General features: G+C 36.3%; 2 protein-coding genes across 2 annotated transcripts in view; one reads left to right on the forward strand and one right to left on the reverse strand.

The window, feature by feature from the left end:
- Positions 1–8,937, reverse strand: part of LOC124960418 (protein NPAT) — a 62,996-nt gene extending 54,059 nt beyond the window's left edge. The window contains exon 1 of the mRNA XM_047519177.1: positions 8,785–8,937. Within this exon, the coding sequence (XP_047375133.1) occupies positions 8,785–8,821 (37 nt within the window). The 5' untranslated portion in view covers positions 8,822–8,937. The remainder of the gene's footprint in view (positions 1–8,784) is intronic.
- Positions 8,938–9,261: 324 nt separating this feature from the next.
- The window catches only part of Atm (ATM serine/threonine kinase), a 152,519-nt gene continuing 144,213 nt past the window's right edge, over positions 9,262–17,567 (forward strand). Inside the window, 5 exon segments of the mRNA XM_047515806.1 lie at positions 9,262–9,419; positions 11,662–11,764; positions 11,847–11,959; positions 13,277–13,422; positions 17,081–17,245. Of these exon segments, the coding sequence (XP_047371762.1) occupies positions 11,693–11,764; positions 11,847–11,959; positions 13,277–13,422; positions 17,081–17,245 (496 nt within the window). The 5' untranslated portion in view covers positions 9,262–9,419; positions 11,662–11,692.

Consider the following 17,567-nt stretch of genomic DNA (forward strand, 5'->3'; position numbering starts at 1 on the left):
AATTCCTAGAAATACACTATCTACTGATACTGTTTCAAAAGCAGAAAATGTGAACAGACCTATAACAAGAGAGAGAATCTATAATAAAGAAAATGCTTTTCAAAGCGCAGAAACAAATGATCTCCTAGTGAATACTTAGAAACACTGAAAGAGGAATTAACATCAATCCTTCACAAATTAAACCAAATCATTCCTTCAACATATGCAGAAAAACAATTTGACAAAATTTAACACCCTTTCATGATATAACACTAGGAATAGAGGGAAATTTCCTCACCTTGATACAGGAATCTATGAAAAACTCACAGCTAACATACTCAATGGTGAAGAGTCAAAACTTCTTCCATAAGATCAGAACAAGACAATGAAATCTACTCTAGCTACTTACATACAACATTATATTGGAAGTTCTAGCTATTTAGGACAATTAATAAAGAAATTGAAATTAAAAAAAAAAAATCCTGATTTGAAAAGACAAAGTCAAACTACCCCTATCTGCAGATGACTTGATGTTTTATGTGGAAAAATCCTAAAGAACCAGCACAATTAAAGATAACAACTTCAATGAGGTTGCAGGAGACAAAATGAATATATACTAAAAAAAAAACTATATTTCTGTATGCTTGCAATGAACAATATTTTTAAGAATCTAATTTACTAGCATCAAAAGGCATATGATCATTAGCAATAAGTTGAACAAAAGGAGTAGAAGACTTGTATACTAAAGATTAGAAAACACTGAAAGCAATTAAAGAGAATCAGAATCAAAGGACATACTTTGTTAATGGATAGGAAAACTTACTAGTGTTAAAAAGTCAATACTCACAAAATTAATCTACACATCCAACATAATCCCTACTGAAACTTCAAATCCCTTTTGTACAGAAATTGACAAGCTGATTCTAAAATTCACAAGGAAATACAAGGGACCCAAATAATCTTGTAAACTAGAAAAACTGAAGAACTCAGTTATTCATTTCAAAACTTACCACAAAGCTACAGTGATCAAGACAACGTGTTAACAGCACAAGAATAGACATACAGTTAATGGAACAGAACTGAGAATCCAGACATAATGATCAATTGATTTTTAAAAAGAGTGCCAAGACATTCATTAGGGGAAAAACAGTAGTTTCAAGAACTGGTGCCAGAACAACTGTACATCCATATGCAAAAGAATGAAGTTGGACCCTTACCTTACACCATGTTCAAAATTTAACTCAAACTGGATCAAAGATCTAAATGTAAAAGCTAAAACTCTTAAGAAAAAAATAGGTAAAATTTTGCAACTTGCATTGGGCAATAATTTCCCAGATACAACACCTAAAACACAGCAACCAAAGCAAAACAAAAAAACAAGAAAACAAAAAAACTTATAATTTAAAACTTCTGCTTCCAAGGATTCTATCAAGAAGTAAAAGGACAACTGATGAAATGGAAGAAAGTATTAGCAGACTAGATTATCTAACAAGTGAATAGACACCAAATATATAGTGAACTCTGAGAGGACAATGATAAAAAGATAACTTAATTAAGAAATGGGCGAAAGATTTGAATAGAGATCTTTCTCCAAAGATACATAAATTGTGAATAAGCACATAAAAAGATGCTCACCTATTAGTTAGTAGGAAAACAAAATCAAACCACAATGAGATACCAATTCATACATACTAGAGTAGAAGTACTAGCACCTGTAACAACAAATCAACCTTGAAAATATGCTAAGAGATAGATGTCAGACACAAATAGCCACATATTATATTTCACTTACATGCACTATCTAGAAACAACAAATCCACATATACAGAAAGTAGATTAGTATTTGCCAGAGGATAGGAGAAGGCGAAAGGGGAAAAACAGAAGTGACTACTAGCAGTATGGGGTTTCTTTTTGGGAGTTATGGAAATGTTTTGAGATTAGTGGTGATTATTGTTTTCCATTTTGTTTAAAGTGAATGTATATCTCAATGAAAAATATGATTTTAAATTCTTAACATGTTATACGAAACATCATTTCCTAATTTACTCTTTGGTCTTATATAAGTCATGCTGTTCCATCTTGTTCAGATGATTTTCTGGGTGGCGGAGGGTACTGGGGATTAAACCCAGGGATTCTTAACCAGTGAGCACATCCTCAGCCCTTTTTTATATTTATATTTTATTTAGAGACAGGGCCTAAGTTGCTATAGGGCTGTGCTAAGTTGCTGAGGCTGGCTTTGAACTCGTGATCCTCTTGCCTCAGCCTTCTGAGCCACTGGGATTACACGCTTGCACAACCATACCCAAATGGATCTTTTTTATTTATGATCTTTCTTTACCTAAAGAAACCTGTATTTCAGATACCACTACTTTAGCATTCCCATCATTGAAGATTACGATGCAGATGTGAAATTACAAGAATTAAAGATAAACTGGTATTTTTCCTTCTTTTTATTTGTGAAACTATGACCAGCTGTGGTTGGCAAATATTCTTTTATTTGTCTTTGCAGCAACTTTTGTTGGTGTTGTTATAAAGGTCAATATATTTTGGGGCTGGGGATATAGCTCCAGTTGGCAGAGTGCCTGCCTTGCAAGCACAAGGCCCTGGGTTCAAGCCCCAGCACTGCAAGAAGGGAAAAAAAAAAAAAAAAGTCAATACATTTTTGTTAGTTACTAAAGAAAATTTCTAAGGTTTCTTTTAATTTTAAAAATTATCAGGTTCTGGGTTGGCGTTGTGTCTCAGTGGTAAAGCACTTGCCTGATATGTGTAAGGCATCGGGTTCAATGGTCACTCAGCATCACATAATAAATAAAGTTATTGTGTTAAAAAATCAGGTTCTATTCTCTTCACCTGAAACTGTATTTTTAAACTTGTCCTAGTAGTAAACAAAACAAAACAAAAAAACTAATAGATGGTCTACACGTGAGGATTTGAAAAAGAAAAAGGCCATCCCATTTTAGGCATTGCCTAGTATGACTTGAGACTTACCTCACCACTTTCTACTTGTAGTTGATGAATCAGGTTTTCCAACCTCTTGCTAACTAATGCTATAAGGAGAAACAAATATACAAATAAAATAACCCAAAGACAATGTGCTCTGGAACATGAAAAAGGAGAACCCTGAAGAAACCTTTATTTCAGGTACCATTACTTTAATACTCCTATAGTTGAAGATCACACAGCAGATGTAAAATTACATAAATTAAAGACAAATTGGTATTTTTTTTCCTTTTTGTGAAACTATAGTCAGCTGTAGTTGGTATGTTCCTTTTTATTTCTGAAATATAACCAGCTGTGACTGGCATTCTGCGAGGTATATTATTTGGAGTAAATGAGTCAGCTGCTACTAGAATTTCATAAACACAGAAATTTAAAATATTTACAAATCATTGGAATCACCCTGGAATTAGGGCAGATGGAACATTCTCCCCATGTTTCAAGATTTAGATTGAAAATGCCAAATAAACAGTTTTTTTTCCCCCCAGGCTGGAGAGTTCCAAAAGCTCTAATCACCTCAGATATATTTGGTTACTTACTACTTCCAACAGGTGGTAGTATAAAATCTAATTAAAGTAGATTTTCTTTCCCCAAGACTAGGCATTCTCAAAGACTGATATCACTCTAATGGGGTAAAAAATGGTTCCAGGAGAGGAATAAGAAAAATTTCATTTTTATGTGTAAATCATATTTAAAAGATATGAACAGGTATATGTTATAATCGTGACATTAAAACTTCATGTGGGGAAGGGGAATTCGTGAAAAAAAAAGTTTAAAATTAGTCCTTATGGGATGTTAAGGTGAAATAGTTTGAAAAACAAAATCCTATACAGAACATAGTGATATAGTTAACCATTCACAGAAAAATATGGTCATCTGGCTAGCATACACAGATCAGATAATTCATGGTATATCATAAGACAACATGTGCTTGTATAGCACACATTTGAGAAAAGGCTGCTAAAAGGCTACATTATTTGTTACAAGTGTTGAAGTTACAGTGCATCTTGAAATAATATCTGAAATGCATTATCTTCTCTGAAGAACATGCCTAACTACTGGCAACCTCAAGCTCCCATTTTAGATTAGATGTGATGTATTTTGCTTTTGTTCTAGAAGTTCCAAATAATGCAGAATATAGTTGAAACTCACATTGTCATTATTTTTGATTAACTAGTTTATGTATCTAAAATATGCTTATTTATCAAGTACCTGATTGCAACTAATTCTCAAACAGGTGATGGAAAGATAAAAATTCTAACTATATCAAGGTTATTTAAATTTAAGGAAGTGGAATGCCAAGAGTTTGACTTCTTCCTATTTGTAAGAAGAGAAAGCTAGAGTCTGAACAAGAAACAGTAAAGTCACCTATGTGAAAATATCTCCGCATATTCTAGTAATCTCACAGGGAAACTGGTGGTTTTATATTCTTGAAAATGTAAATAATTCTTAAGACTTAATAGTGCCTTCTACTACCAGATCTACAAAACAGAGACAAGGTCTCAATCTATAAATAAGTTATGATCATAAGGAGCCAGAAGATATAAACACCAAGTGTAATGAAAAGCAGAAGGGATAAGAAAATACGACTGAATTACTTTATGAGAAAATAGGGGCTAGGGAAATTATTAACAGGCTTGAGGGGAAACTAAGCAATGCTTCAAGGAGGAGGTGAATCTTGAAGGGTGGAGGGGGTCCCAAAGACGCTGATGTAAAGTGTATACGCAAGAGCTTACTTTGGGAATAGGCCCAGTTTGGATGCAACACAAAGTATATGAAAAAGATCAGTTAGTTGGAGATACAACCAAAAAGAATAGATGAAGAACTATGAAAAACTGTAAATGTCAGTAATGAGTACAGATTATTAATCAGTAGACAAAGGGGAATATCATGTTCACAGTTGCACTTCTATAAATATTTAATAAATATCTATAATGTCTTTGTGATATAAAGGTGAATAGAACCAGTGGCTCTTGATCTGTTGGGGGTATGCCAGTCCTTGTCCTGCATACCCTCAAATCCATTCTTCATTCTTCCTCTGTTCTGTATAACAGGAAGTCCTGACTCCATACTGGCAAGGTTTCTCAGGCTCATGTTGGCTAGCTTTGGCTGGCTTTGCTAAATGGGAACCTCTAATGTAAGACTGGAGGATAAGAGGAAGAGACTGTGTATTTTGTTCCATTTCTCAATGCCTTAGTAGAATCTCCTCTATGACTATTGCCCTCTTAAAAAAACAGGTCTACCTTCCATCTTCTACAGTTGCCTCTGGGTTGCTCTCTCTCTCCTGTCCTCCTGATTAGTGTAGTGCCTTCCTGTTACTATACCCTCTGAGTAGCCTTGAGTAAGCTCTTTGGTTTCTTAGGTCTTCTATCACCAGTGTAGACAATTCCCTCATTACATACTTCTATATTAAATACTCACATTGATTTCAGTTATTTCTGAATAGATGCTGACTCATGTAGAAAGTAACAAACCTATTTGAGAAACTGAAGAAAATTCTGGACCCTTCATCTATAAAAATGCCATATGCACACAAATTTTTACAGATAGTTTTGAAGGCTCCCAGAGCTTTTGAAGTTTGTTCATTAATCCAAGATTAAGAATACTGAAATGGACAAAAAGTAAGTTTCAATATGGAGAAGGAAAATGATGATAGCTGTAGAACACAGTACATGTACTTAATGCCACAGTAATATATATAGCAAAAATGGTAAACTTACCTTATTAAAAAAAAAAAAAAAAGAAAGCATAGTAAAATAAGATCTTCAGGAAGAAAGCACTAACTAATTGTTGGGAGAGGTTTCAGAGATTGTGCTTGAACTGAATCTTTTTTTTTTTTGGTACGAGGGATTGAACCCAGGAGCACTTAACCACTAAGTCACATTCCCAGTCCTTTTTATGTTTTATTTTGAGAGAGCTGCTGAGGCTGGCTTTGAACTTTGGATCCTCCTCCCTCAGCCTCCTGAGCCACTGGGATTCAGGCGAATCCTACCATGTCCAACTGACCTGAATCTTGAATACAAGCATACTAGACAAGGAAAAGCAGCATACATAAGAATACGGGGGAGATACTTCAAGTAGTTTGTACTGCAACATTTGCTCTGCGGCACAGGGCAAATGTTAAGATGGGATCAAGTAAGAAAGGCAAGTAGGATCAATTCAGCAGAGCACCTTGTCTGATATGCTGATAAAAACCAGTGGTCCAAAGGCAATAAATAACACTGCTGACCAGGGCTGTTCAAGTTAAGTAGTGAGGTGCAGAAGTAAGTATAATTTGCTGAAGAATGAAAAGAAGGTGAAGAAGTAAAGCAATTAAGTAAAAATTACTTTATGAATAAATTTGACTAATGAAAGGGTGACATAGAGCACTAGATAGAATATAAGGTGAAATTAAGGAAAGTGGTTTTGTTGTATGTGTTTAAGGGTAAAAACCCTAACTATGTGAATGCCAAGGGGGAAAACGTGATTTTTAATTCTTAGAAACTGGCATGTTTGAACATCTTAGGTACACAAAGATTTGCTGAAAAAAACATAATGGAAAATAAAAAGGGTTCAACATGAAAGGGACTAAAGAGGTGCAGAGTGAATGATAGAAGAATCACGAGCAAATAAAATGGTAGTTCCGATATATAATGCTAAATGACAAAATCAAGAGCTGAGAGTGGGGAAGGCTTGCTCTTTTTTTATACTCGGTGCACAACTCTTTCCACTTTTAGAATAGTCGGCGTGGTGTAAATGTTTTAGGAAGATTTATAAAAGCAAATAAGATGAATTACAAGAGGACTACATGGGAAGCTGGACACGGGAGCGCATGCCTATAATCCCAGGGACTTGAGAGGTTGAGGCTGGAGGATCACAAGTTCGAGGATAGCCTCAGAAACTTGGTGAGACCATGTCTCAAAATAAAAAAGAGTTGGGAATGTGGCTCAGTGGTTAAGCTCCCCTGGGTTCAATCCCTGGTACCAAAAAAAAAAAAAAAAAAAGAACTGAGGATGCAGGTCAATGGTAAAGCATCCTGGGTTCAACCCACAATAGTGAAAAAAGACTATATAGGAAGCCATGACAAAAGTTCAAAATAGAAGTAGGGGAGGGTATATTGCTGGGATTGGTGGTAGTGAAAGTGTAATGTGAAGACATTAAGGACAAAAAAACCCCCCAAAACAAAACAAAACAAACCAACAGTAACCGTGGAGTTTTTAATCCATTAAAAGAGGAGGAGGTAGTCAAACAGAACACCTTATTTGTGGGGAAAACACAATTTGGTGACAATTATTCCAATTAAAAATACTACTGCTTAACATTTTCTTCACCAGGTGTGATATACCCTCCAACAGTCATACTGGCAATATGTAGGGACATTTTTTCTCCCCACAATGTGGGTGGAGTGGCGGTGAGAGTGTCTTACTGGCTTCTAGTGGGCAGAGGTCAGGGATGCTGTTAAAACATCCCACAAAATCTGAGCATAGAACAACTAACTCCCCATTATAAAAAAACAATTCACTCTAAAATGTCAATAATGCTGAGGTTAAAACACCATTTTTAAGACCATGAGTACTGAGGATCGATTGGATCATCAAACTGCTAAAAGGCAAAATTCTTAAGCAAATATGCACACAGGAAAAACATAAGGTTTATCAGTGCATATTATGAAAGTTCACTTTTCACTGTTTTACATAGAAGCCTAATAAACATAAGGATTTCAAGGCATCTAGCTTTTTATTGAAAGTATGGGATAGATACTATAATCAGTTCTGATAAAGTGGGGAAATGATTAAACATTTAACAAAATTTTAGTGTTCAGTCATTAGTGTCTCCAAAAATGGTGGACCATTTCGCTCAACGTTTCTCACAAAATGTGCTTATCAAGAGCCCTGCACAAATACAATTTTCTTTTTGGTCAGGGATGGGTATTTTGAAAAGGCACAAAACAATTGGGGTTTTCAAACAATAAAATAATGGTAGTACAGTGATGGTTGCAGAAACTACGGGAGGTTTTATCACAGATGGTTACCATTTACTTTTAGGGACGTTTCATGTGTTTGTAAATCATTGGTTTAGGTTTTAAGCTTTACGTGGCTCTGTTCCACGTAATACAATCTTTTTCTTTCAGTGGGCAAACAAAAACAACAAAAAAAGTCCCCTACACAGACAATACATTCAGACAAATAAGTAGCCCACTAACCACTCTTAAAATGGGGGAAAAACTAGGGCTAGACAATGTGTAACTAGAAGGCATTTCCTCTCTGAATTTTTTTGATCAAAGGAATTGGAGTTGCTACTATTTTAAAATATGCAACTGGCATTTCAAACCTCTTTTGGGCGAAGTACTACCGGGAGTATAGAGAAAGATTACCTCCATTCCTCCCAAATCCCAAGTTCTAAGGCCGGGTTATGAGAAGGGCGTCTGGAAGGTCTTTTTCCAAAGCAGGGTGGCTGGGAAGTCCTATTTTGGTCCCAGCTCTGACAAGGGAAAGGTTAAAGAACACACAGCCTGTCGGTCACGTAGACAACTCTTTCAGGGGTCGAAATAAAGCGCGCAGGCCCGACTTTCTTCGGAATCCAGGCTCCAGGTGTTCCACCCCGAGTCCTGCCCTCGCCACGCAGTCCCTAAAGAGAGGAGCCCTCACATATAAAGAGGTTTAAACTTCCCAGAGCCTCCGAGGGACGAAGAATTATCAACACTATGAACTCGTAAGCAAGGAGGTAAACCCCCAAAGCTTCCCCACCCAGGGAAAGCCTCTGGCCACTAAGGTCCTTCCGTCTTGGTTCGCCGGGTCCAGTGACCCTCCCTCCGTTGCCCGCGCTTACCTAATACCAGCCGGGCCACGTCCGAGGGTAACAACATGATCCAAGTCGCAGAGGGAATCAGAGTAAGAGACGAGACTGAGGTGAAGGCAAACACAGCGACAGCTCCTGCGCCGCATCTCCCGGTTCCACTGGCGGCACTGAACCCGCGACAATTTGTCCCGCCTCTCTCGCCCCACGACAACCAATCGCTTCCGCAGGGGAAAGAAAGGCGCCGAAATGCAACCCGCCTCCTATCTCCTTGGCGCTGTCGTCACTTCCGTCCGCAGAGTTGGAGGGGTGGGGCCGAAGAGGGCGAGGAGGTGGGGTGTCGGAGCCTCCGGGCTAGCCGCAAGCGTACGGCGGCTCGTCATTGGTGCGCAGGGCGCAGGCGCGCCTCCTCAGACCAGGCAAATGTTTTGGGGGAGCTTGTGTTTTGAGCGGAGAGCGCGTGATGTTCCTGCGCATGAGCACGCTGTGCGCCGCTGCTCTGCCCGGCCCTCCCGCGACCGAAGCTGCGCCGCTACGCCGCGTTTGAACCGGAAGCGGCAGGAGGCCGTGGATAACGGGGAATGAAGCTGTAGTCCAGAAGAAGCCAGAGAAGCGTGGATTTGGGCTGTCGCCTCCAGAGATACTGCTTGGGCCGTCAGAGCGCGGCGGTAGGGGTGGGGAAGCTACGCGGTGGCTTGTGCGTGGGAGAGTTAGTGTGGACCCAGTCGGTCCTCCTGCCCGGATGCGCAGTCTGACGCACTGCTCCCGAGCGGCCCCACCACTCCTCTCGTTTCTGGCCGCCGGTGCTCATTACTCTTTCTCCTGTCCTCGTTCTTGGCCCCTACCGGACTTTAAATTTGCTGGTGCATGTCTGTTATCCAAGCTGCTCCGGTCGCCTAGGCAGGAGTATCTCAAGTTGAAGGCCAGCCTAGCGAGACCCGGTCTCAAAAAATAAAAAAAGGCAGAGGTGTAGTTTAGTGGTGGAGTCCCTCTGGATTCAATCGCCAGGAGGGGGAGCTATATGTGCGCGCGCGCGCGTGTCCGTGTGTATTACATACATGCATACTCTCAGTTGAATCCTTCGTCCTGGGCAACCCATTTTCCTGTCCCCTTAGGGTTCAAAAAATGACAAAGTCATTTTTCACTTGTAATTCTTTCAGACAACGAATGTTTATTGAGATTTAAACTACGGCCTCGTGATCAAGTTCCAAGTCATGAGCTCTGGAATCTGGAACCACAGTACCAGAGTTCGAATAATGATTTTAAGCCGTGTTCCTTTCTGCTGAAGGAAATGAAGATAATTGACAATCTGAACTGTAGTGGGACTTAGCTGTTAATTTTCTTTTTTTCTTAGAGATATTTAAGTAGAAAGACTACTAATACTCAAGGTGATAATGTTACAAAAGAGTGCTATGCTGGTAGTGACAGGTTCTATGGGAATTCAACCTGGGAAAAGACAGTTTGACCTGGACCTGTGTAAATTGTTCTGGAGGGTGATAGGAGCCTTCCAGACTTGGGGAAATGCGTGTAAAGGCACAAAAGTGTAGCAAGTTTTTGAAGCCCAAGAGCAAGGTCTGGCATTGAATAAGATAGATTTGGGGTTTTCAACACCTTGAAGACAGGAATGAAAGAGAACAAGGAGACAAAGACTTAATTTGAGGTGTGAGTGGAAGAACCATTAAAGAGACATTAAATTGTCATAAAAACATAAATTGTCATAAAAAGGAGGATATAATTACTAACATGAACATAGACTGTGTTCAAGACACTGTTAAACTTCAATCTTTATGACACCCCTTTGAGGTATACATGAGTATTGCCTTTTATTTTGTTATTGAGAAAATAGGTTTGGAGAGATTAATGAACAAACTTGATCTATGTTGTAGAGTTTTTTATGTGACTGAACCAGGATTGGAACCAATACAGTCTTACTGTAGAGTTCCTACACTGAACCATTAGACAAGAATGTCATGTCAAGGGCAGAGTTATTTCTCAGAAAGTGGGATGTAGTCTGTGAAGGCTTCATAGAGATTAACATGGTTGAAATCTCAGACAGAACATTGGATATATCAATTCAGAGGCTGTTACTTAGAAATCTGTATATTTCAGTTGATATTGGGAGTGGAGCTTTTAGTTTCTCTAACATACCGCACTCTTCTTGGTACTCTTTGGTTATGCTACTCTTTTTCCTTTGAAATATTAGTCTTCTAGTTCTTTATATAATTGGCACCAGTTCATTCAGATCTTGACTTTATAGTAACTTCCTTTGAGATATGTTCCCTGGCAATTTATCTAACATGATCCTCTGTACTGTTATTTTCTTTTGTGTTTTTGTTGCTTTGAAGGCACATATCACAATTTAGAATTACTCCTGATTTTAGCATTTTACTTGTTTATTTTCCTCTCCTCAGATACATCTTCATAAGGGTATGATTTGTATTAGTTTAGTTCTTTTTTTTTTTTTTTTTGGTTTAACTATTCCTGACAGTACTTCAAACACAGTAGGTGTGAAGGAAATAGTGTTCCTGTGTATCAGTGAATGAACATCTTCTGTTTATGTAGATAATACTGAACTGTTTTTTTTTTTCCAAGAAAATTTTGCTTTATCCTGCTACTGTAAACAAAGAGCATATTTGAGTGTTGGAACATTGCTTTGATATATCCTAAGAAATATTTTAAGTATTGGAATATGCACATATTAAGAAAAACTACTGTGCCTTTGATCACAATATGCCTGTTAATAACAGTTTAAGATAGTTTTGTAAAGGCTGAGATGTGTAGTTCAGTGGTAGAGCTTGTGTTTAGCATTTGTAAAGTCCTGGCTGTAGTCACTAGCATCAGAAAAATATATTAATGAAATAAAACAATTACATAATTATTATTAAAATTACTTTTTTCCCCCCCATACAGATAAGAACGTGTGTTTTTGAAATCCTGAACCATGAGTTTAGCACTTAATGATCTGCTTATTTGCTGCCGGCAACTAGAACATGATAGAGCTACAGAACGAAGGGTAGTAAATGGCTTAAATTTAATTGTTCCTTGAAATTGAATGTGATTGGTAACACATTATCATGTTCATTTTTTGTTTTCAGAAAGAAGTTGAGAAATTTAAACGCCTAATTCGGGATCCTGAAACAGTTCAACATTTAGATAGGCATTCAGATTCCAAACAAGGAAAATATTTGAACTGGGATGCTGTTTTTAGGTATTCTATTGTACATTTTTAAAATGTCCTTGCTTTTCTTTTTCAATTTTATTTCTATTGTGATGTTGTTTTTGCAAGTCTTTGCTACCTGTGTATCATTGTGCTTTGCATATGAAGTTAGCATGTAATGATTATCCAAAGCAGCATTTTTAAAGGATGTTTATTGTGTAGAATGTTCCACAAAATGTATTATACATGTCTCACTTAAGATTGAGAAAGAATTCTTTTCAAATGGATTAGTTTGTTAGAATTCATTGCAAATTAGAGAAAAAATTTTTATGTTATAATAAATATCTAATTATTATTTTGACATCTTTATTACTGGGATTATAAGCAGCTACCTTGGGTTAAGATATAGTATAAAACAAGTGAAAGCAATGTTAGGATACTTTGAGATGAATGCAGTTAAAAACCAAAACCGTAGGCAATGAAAAGACATGATTGTTGGGTAGAAGTAGCAAACAGGGTTGATGGGTTTTTACATTCCCCACTATTTTCAGCCATAAACTCCATTTGTAACAATTTGTAAGGCTTAGGAAATATGAAGTATTTAAAATTTTTGTTGAATACTAAGTTTTAAATAACTTGTAACAATATTTGTAGTCAAGTAGAAGTAGGAATATTTAGATGTCTTTTAGTATTTAGAAGGGATAAACAGTTTTTTAGCTCTTATTTGGTACTAGACTGTTATAGATTTGAATAACCATGGCATGAAAAATGCATGTTCCTTGTTTTCTGATACCACAAATACAGTTATTACTTAAAAGTGAATACTATTTTGTGTAAGCTGATTAGGTAGGCCAAATTGGCACCTGATACTGTTAGCTAGTCATGAAGCTAGGACTTTATTTAAAGTCTAAAAATATGACTAGCTGGTTAGGAAGGAGGGAGAGGGTTGAGAGCCCTCAATAACATTGTAAACTTTTTTTTTTTTTAAATATTATTTTACTTGTCAGTGAACCTTTATTTATTTATATGTGGTGCAGAGAATCAGACCTAGTGCCTCACACATGCTAGACAAGTGCTCTACCACTAAGTACAACCGCAGCCCAACATTGTAAACTTGTAATGACAAAATGAGAAAGTAAGTAGTAAAATAAAAAGTCAGGAAGGCTATAGATTGAGAACTTTGCAAGCCAGACTCTGTATTTGTGTTATAGAGGTTAGGGCTTGAAAAAAGGATTTGTTTCAGTTAGCTGGTACATTGAACAAAGCAATGTAGTTTTAAAAGATTTTCTTTGTGATGATATTAACATTTTGAAATTATAAAAATTTAAGCATAATTTTTTTCTGAAATTCTATTTCATTTTCTTGAAGATTTTTACAGAAATACATTCAGAAAGAAACAGAATGTCTAAGAACAGCAAAACCAAATGTATCAGCTTCAACACAAACTTCCAGACAGAAAAAGATGCAAGAAATCAGTAGTTTGGTCAGATACTTCATCAAATGTGCAAATAAAAGTAAGCAACATTATTTATTTTAAATACATGATTTAATAGGTTACCATAGCAAAAGTTTGATCTGAATATGGTAACATAAATGTGTTAGTTATAATTCCTAGTACATATAATGAGTATTAATGCTGTAGGTTCAAATATTTGGTGGAATTTATACAAGCTTAAAATGATAAAATCTCAGAATTGAAAGGATTAAAAATGATTTCAGTTCCTCATTCTTGGATCCCCTCTCTAAATCCCAAGCACCTATATACAAGTACTGTATAAATGACTAAATATACCTTTTCGGCTTTCTTTTCTATAAACAGCTTTATGAATATTAAAACCCTATTTTTTGTTAGTGCTTCTAAGTACATACAAAAATACTTCCCTAATCATTTTTTTCATCATAAGATCCTTTGAGGTATTTGAAGATAGCCATAATACTTCCCTCAAGTCCTCTTTCTAAGGTAAATACACCTACTTTCTTTAGCTCACATGACCTAGTTTTTATTTCGCTCTCTTCTGAATAGTCTGTAGTTTAATTATATCTCCCAAAGTGTGGTGCTCAATCTTTTGGGTATATTCTGATGGGTACAGTGTAGAACAGGACTTTCATATCTTTTATTGTATGTTTTTACTGGTTCTTTCTAAGATGACTTTAACTTCTTTGGCAATCAAAACCTATGTCATGCTTACTATCACTTAAGAAATACAACAGCAACAAAACCCAGGTCTTTTGGCTAATGATAAGCAGTATATCTCCCATCTTGAACTTGTACATTTGAACTTGTACAGTTGACATATTTTAAACAAAATACAGGTAAGCTTTTGTAAGGAAATGGGCATTTACATGGTGCTGAAGAAGAAACATTTGTTTAGGAACTTCTGGGCCTAGACTCTGTGTAATCTTCGCAGTTAAGAATATGACCTCGATACTAACTTTAAGAATCAGGAAAACCCAGATATTGGTAAATATTTAGCAGGAACAGGTATATTGTTAACGAGGGTTCAGAATGATAGTGGTAGACCTGAATCTAAAGAATAATGGTTTAAAATTTTTTCCACTTTTTCTGAAATTCCCTTTCCAGAGATTCCAACAGAGAAAAAGGAAATTTATACTAAAATTTTCTGCTCTTGCTTTTATCCAGTGTGGTAGCCTTGGATCCAGTTAAATATTATCTTCTTTGTTAGTGATATTGGCATCTTTTTCTTTTTCTTTTTTTGCGGTGCTGGGGATCGAACCCAGTGCAAGGCAAGCACTCTACCAACTGAGCTATCTCCCCAGTCCTGGCATCTTAATATGTACTGCCTAACAAAAAGATATCATGCTTATTTTATAACCCACCAAAACAGTTTGTAACTTCTGATTTTGCCTTGCAGTGGAATAAAGCCTTCAGTTGCAAAACTAATAATGGAAATCACATTTGAAAATGTACTATTATGTCGGTTTATAAGAAACAGTGAACTTATCAGTGCAAGATCATTTATGTAGTTTACAAATGCTGTTTTTATTTAGAGCTTATTTTCCTTTGAGATGAACTGTATAATTTAAACCACTTGGGGCAAAACCAGGGAGCTATTATTACCTGACCTCACTTCTTCAGTTTGCTGCCTCCCCCCTGTTAAAAAAAAATAAAAAGTTGAAATGTTGATGGGAATTGAAACACATGTCCAGATTTTGCTAAACTTGCTTAGCATTGGTATCCATAATGCTATGAAAAAAAATAGACTTTAGAGAGAAACAGGAGAAAGGCAGCTGGGAGAGAACAAGTAAGGAAATATTGTTCATTCCTTTATGTTAGCATTTTTTTGCATATGCACAAAACAGAGATAGAAAACAGGAAACACAGTTGTGAAAAATGTTTAGTTCCAGGAGCTTCCTTGAAGTTTCTGTAAGCGACTTAGGTGACTTTCTAAGATAGGTTTTTTTTTTTTCTGTATTATAAGCAACTACTCTACCACTAAGCTACTTCCCTGACCTAAGGTAATTTTTTGGGGAAAAAAAAAAGTCATAATTCTTTTTTTTTGTCAGCATAATTTAAAAAAAAACTTTTTTTAGTAGACAATAGGCCTTCATTTTATGTATTTATATGCAGTGCTGAGAATTGAACCTAGTGCCTCATACATACCTGGTTAAGTGCTCTGCCACTGAGCCACAACCCCAGCCCATGTCAGCATAATTTTTGAAACACTTCTCAAATTTGGTAGATAATTAAATATTTTGGAATAAACAACAATGAAAAAATATGGTTTCATCCTAATATTAATTTACATAGCTATTTGTGAAGGTAGAAAGATTAATTAATTTCTTTCCCTAAGGATCTAATAATACAACAGACATCATAGATGATTAAACGTTTTTGTAAGAGAGAGAAGCATATGGTGATAAAAACAGTATCATATGGGGCCTGGTACAATGGCACATGCCTGTAATCCCAGTGACCTGGGAGGTTGAAGCAGAAGGTTGAGGGCCAGCCTCAGCAGCTTAACAAGGCTGTAAGCAACTTAGCAAGACTGTCTATAAATAAAAAAGGGAATGTAACTCAGGGATAAAGAACCCTTGGGTTCAATGCCCAGCCTCCCCCCACCCCCAAATATGTTCATATGGTTATACAGTTCATCATTGGTCAGGTGCTTAAAATTATGAAATACTTAAGGCATAAATGATTTTACAGGTATATTAGTGTATAAGTCATTTTTGAAGTATGATAACATTTCAGCTATGACATCAATGTGAGTTACTGAATATAGTTTTTAAATATAGTTTTGATACCTTTAAGAATACATATTAATGCTGAATTTTCAGAATCTCAAATAATATGCTGCTAAAATTACAACCTTACATATTTTTATACCATTTGTATGCCATTGTAGAACTTGGAAGAAAGTTTTTCAGTGTAAATAGCCTCCTTGTAATCTTGTTATTCTAATAAATTCATTCTTTATAAAGTGCTAAGGAATTTTGCATCATTTTAAGTCTAATGCCACAACTGTGAATGTGAATTGTGAAGAAGTATAATGATTGCTTTTGCTGTATATTCCTTATATTCCTGCAGGGTTTGACAAACTTCATCTTGTAGATGAACCAGATAGTAAATATTTTTGACTTTACAGACCCAATGTTCTCTGCCTTAGTTACTCAACTCTGCTTTTGCCCTGAAAGCAGCCATAGACTAGGAAGTGCATGCATGTGACTATATTCCAATAAAACTTTATTTGTAAATATAAACAATCAACTGGCTCATTTTGCTCTTGGGTCATAGTTTGTAATCCTTGTTCTGTGAAAAGGAGAGGTTAATGTGTTATTTAAGTAGTTGTCATTCCAAGTTTTATTTTTTAATTTTTTGTATCAGGGATTGAATCCAGGAGCATTTAACCACTGAACCACATTCCCAGCCCTTTTAATGTTTTATTTGAGACAGAGTCTTGCTAAGTTGCTTAGGGCCTTGCTAAGTTGCTGAGGCTGGCTTCGAACTTACAGTTGCTCCTGCTTCAGCTTTCTAAGCCACTGGGATTACAGGTGTGTGCCACTACCTCTGGCTCAAGTGTTCTTAATTTGCTATTTTAAATCTAGTGACTTACTAGACAGAAAGTATGCTAGGGAAGAAGGTAATGTTGCTGCCAGTTTATTGAAGAAAGGTAAATTTTTATATGTTTCTTTGTTTTTATTTTTAAATAGGAGCACCTAGGCTAAAATGTCAAGAACTCTTGAATTACATCATGGATACAGTGAAAGATTCATCTAATGGTGTTATTTATGGAGCTGATTGTAGCAACATACTACTCAAAGACATTCTTTCAGTGAGAAAATACTGGTGTGAAATATCTCAGCAACAGTGGCTAGGTATGTTTTGAAGGTTCCTATTTGAATTTTTTCATCATGAAATGAACTTTTACCAGTAAAAGCATTTATGGTATATCTGTATCTCCCATATGACCTCACACTTTATTAGTACTTTGGTGGCAGAGACTTGAGTATCAGTCTTTTGGTGTGATTCTACCATCTTGTGTATTTTCTGATACCTGCTTTTTAATTTTAAACACACTACCTTTTCATTTATTGCAAACTTTCTGAAGTATTAAGTCATTAATGTTGTAGAAAGGACAAGACATAGAAGTATCAATTAGATTAGGCAATTAACACATTCCTGGTAAGATAATGGAGA

Source organism: Sciurus carolinensis, chromosome 11 (genome assembly GCF_902686445.1).
Source record: "Sciurus carolinensis chromosome 11, mSciCar1.2, whole genome shotgun sequence".
Classification (NCBI taxonomy): domain Eukaryota; kingdom Metazoa; phylum Chordata; class Mammalia; order Rodentia; family Sciuridae; genus Sciurus; species Sciurus carolinensis.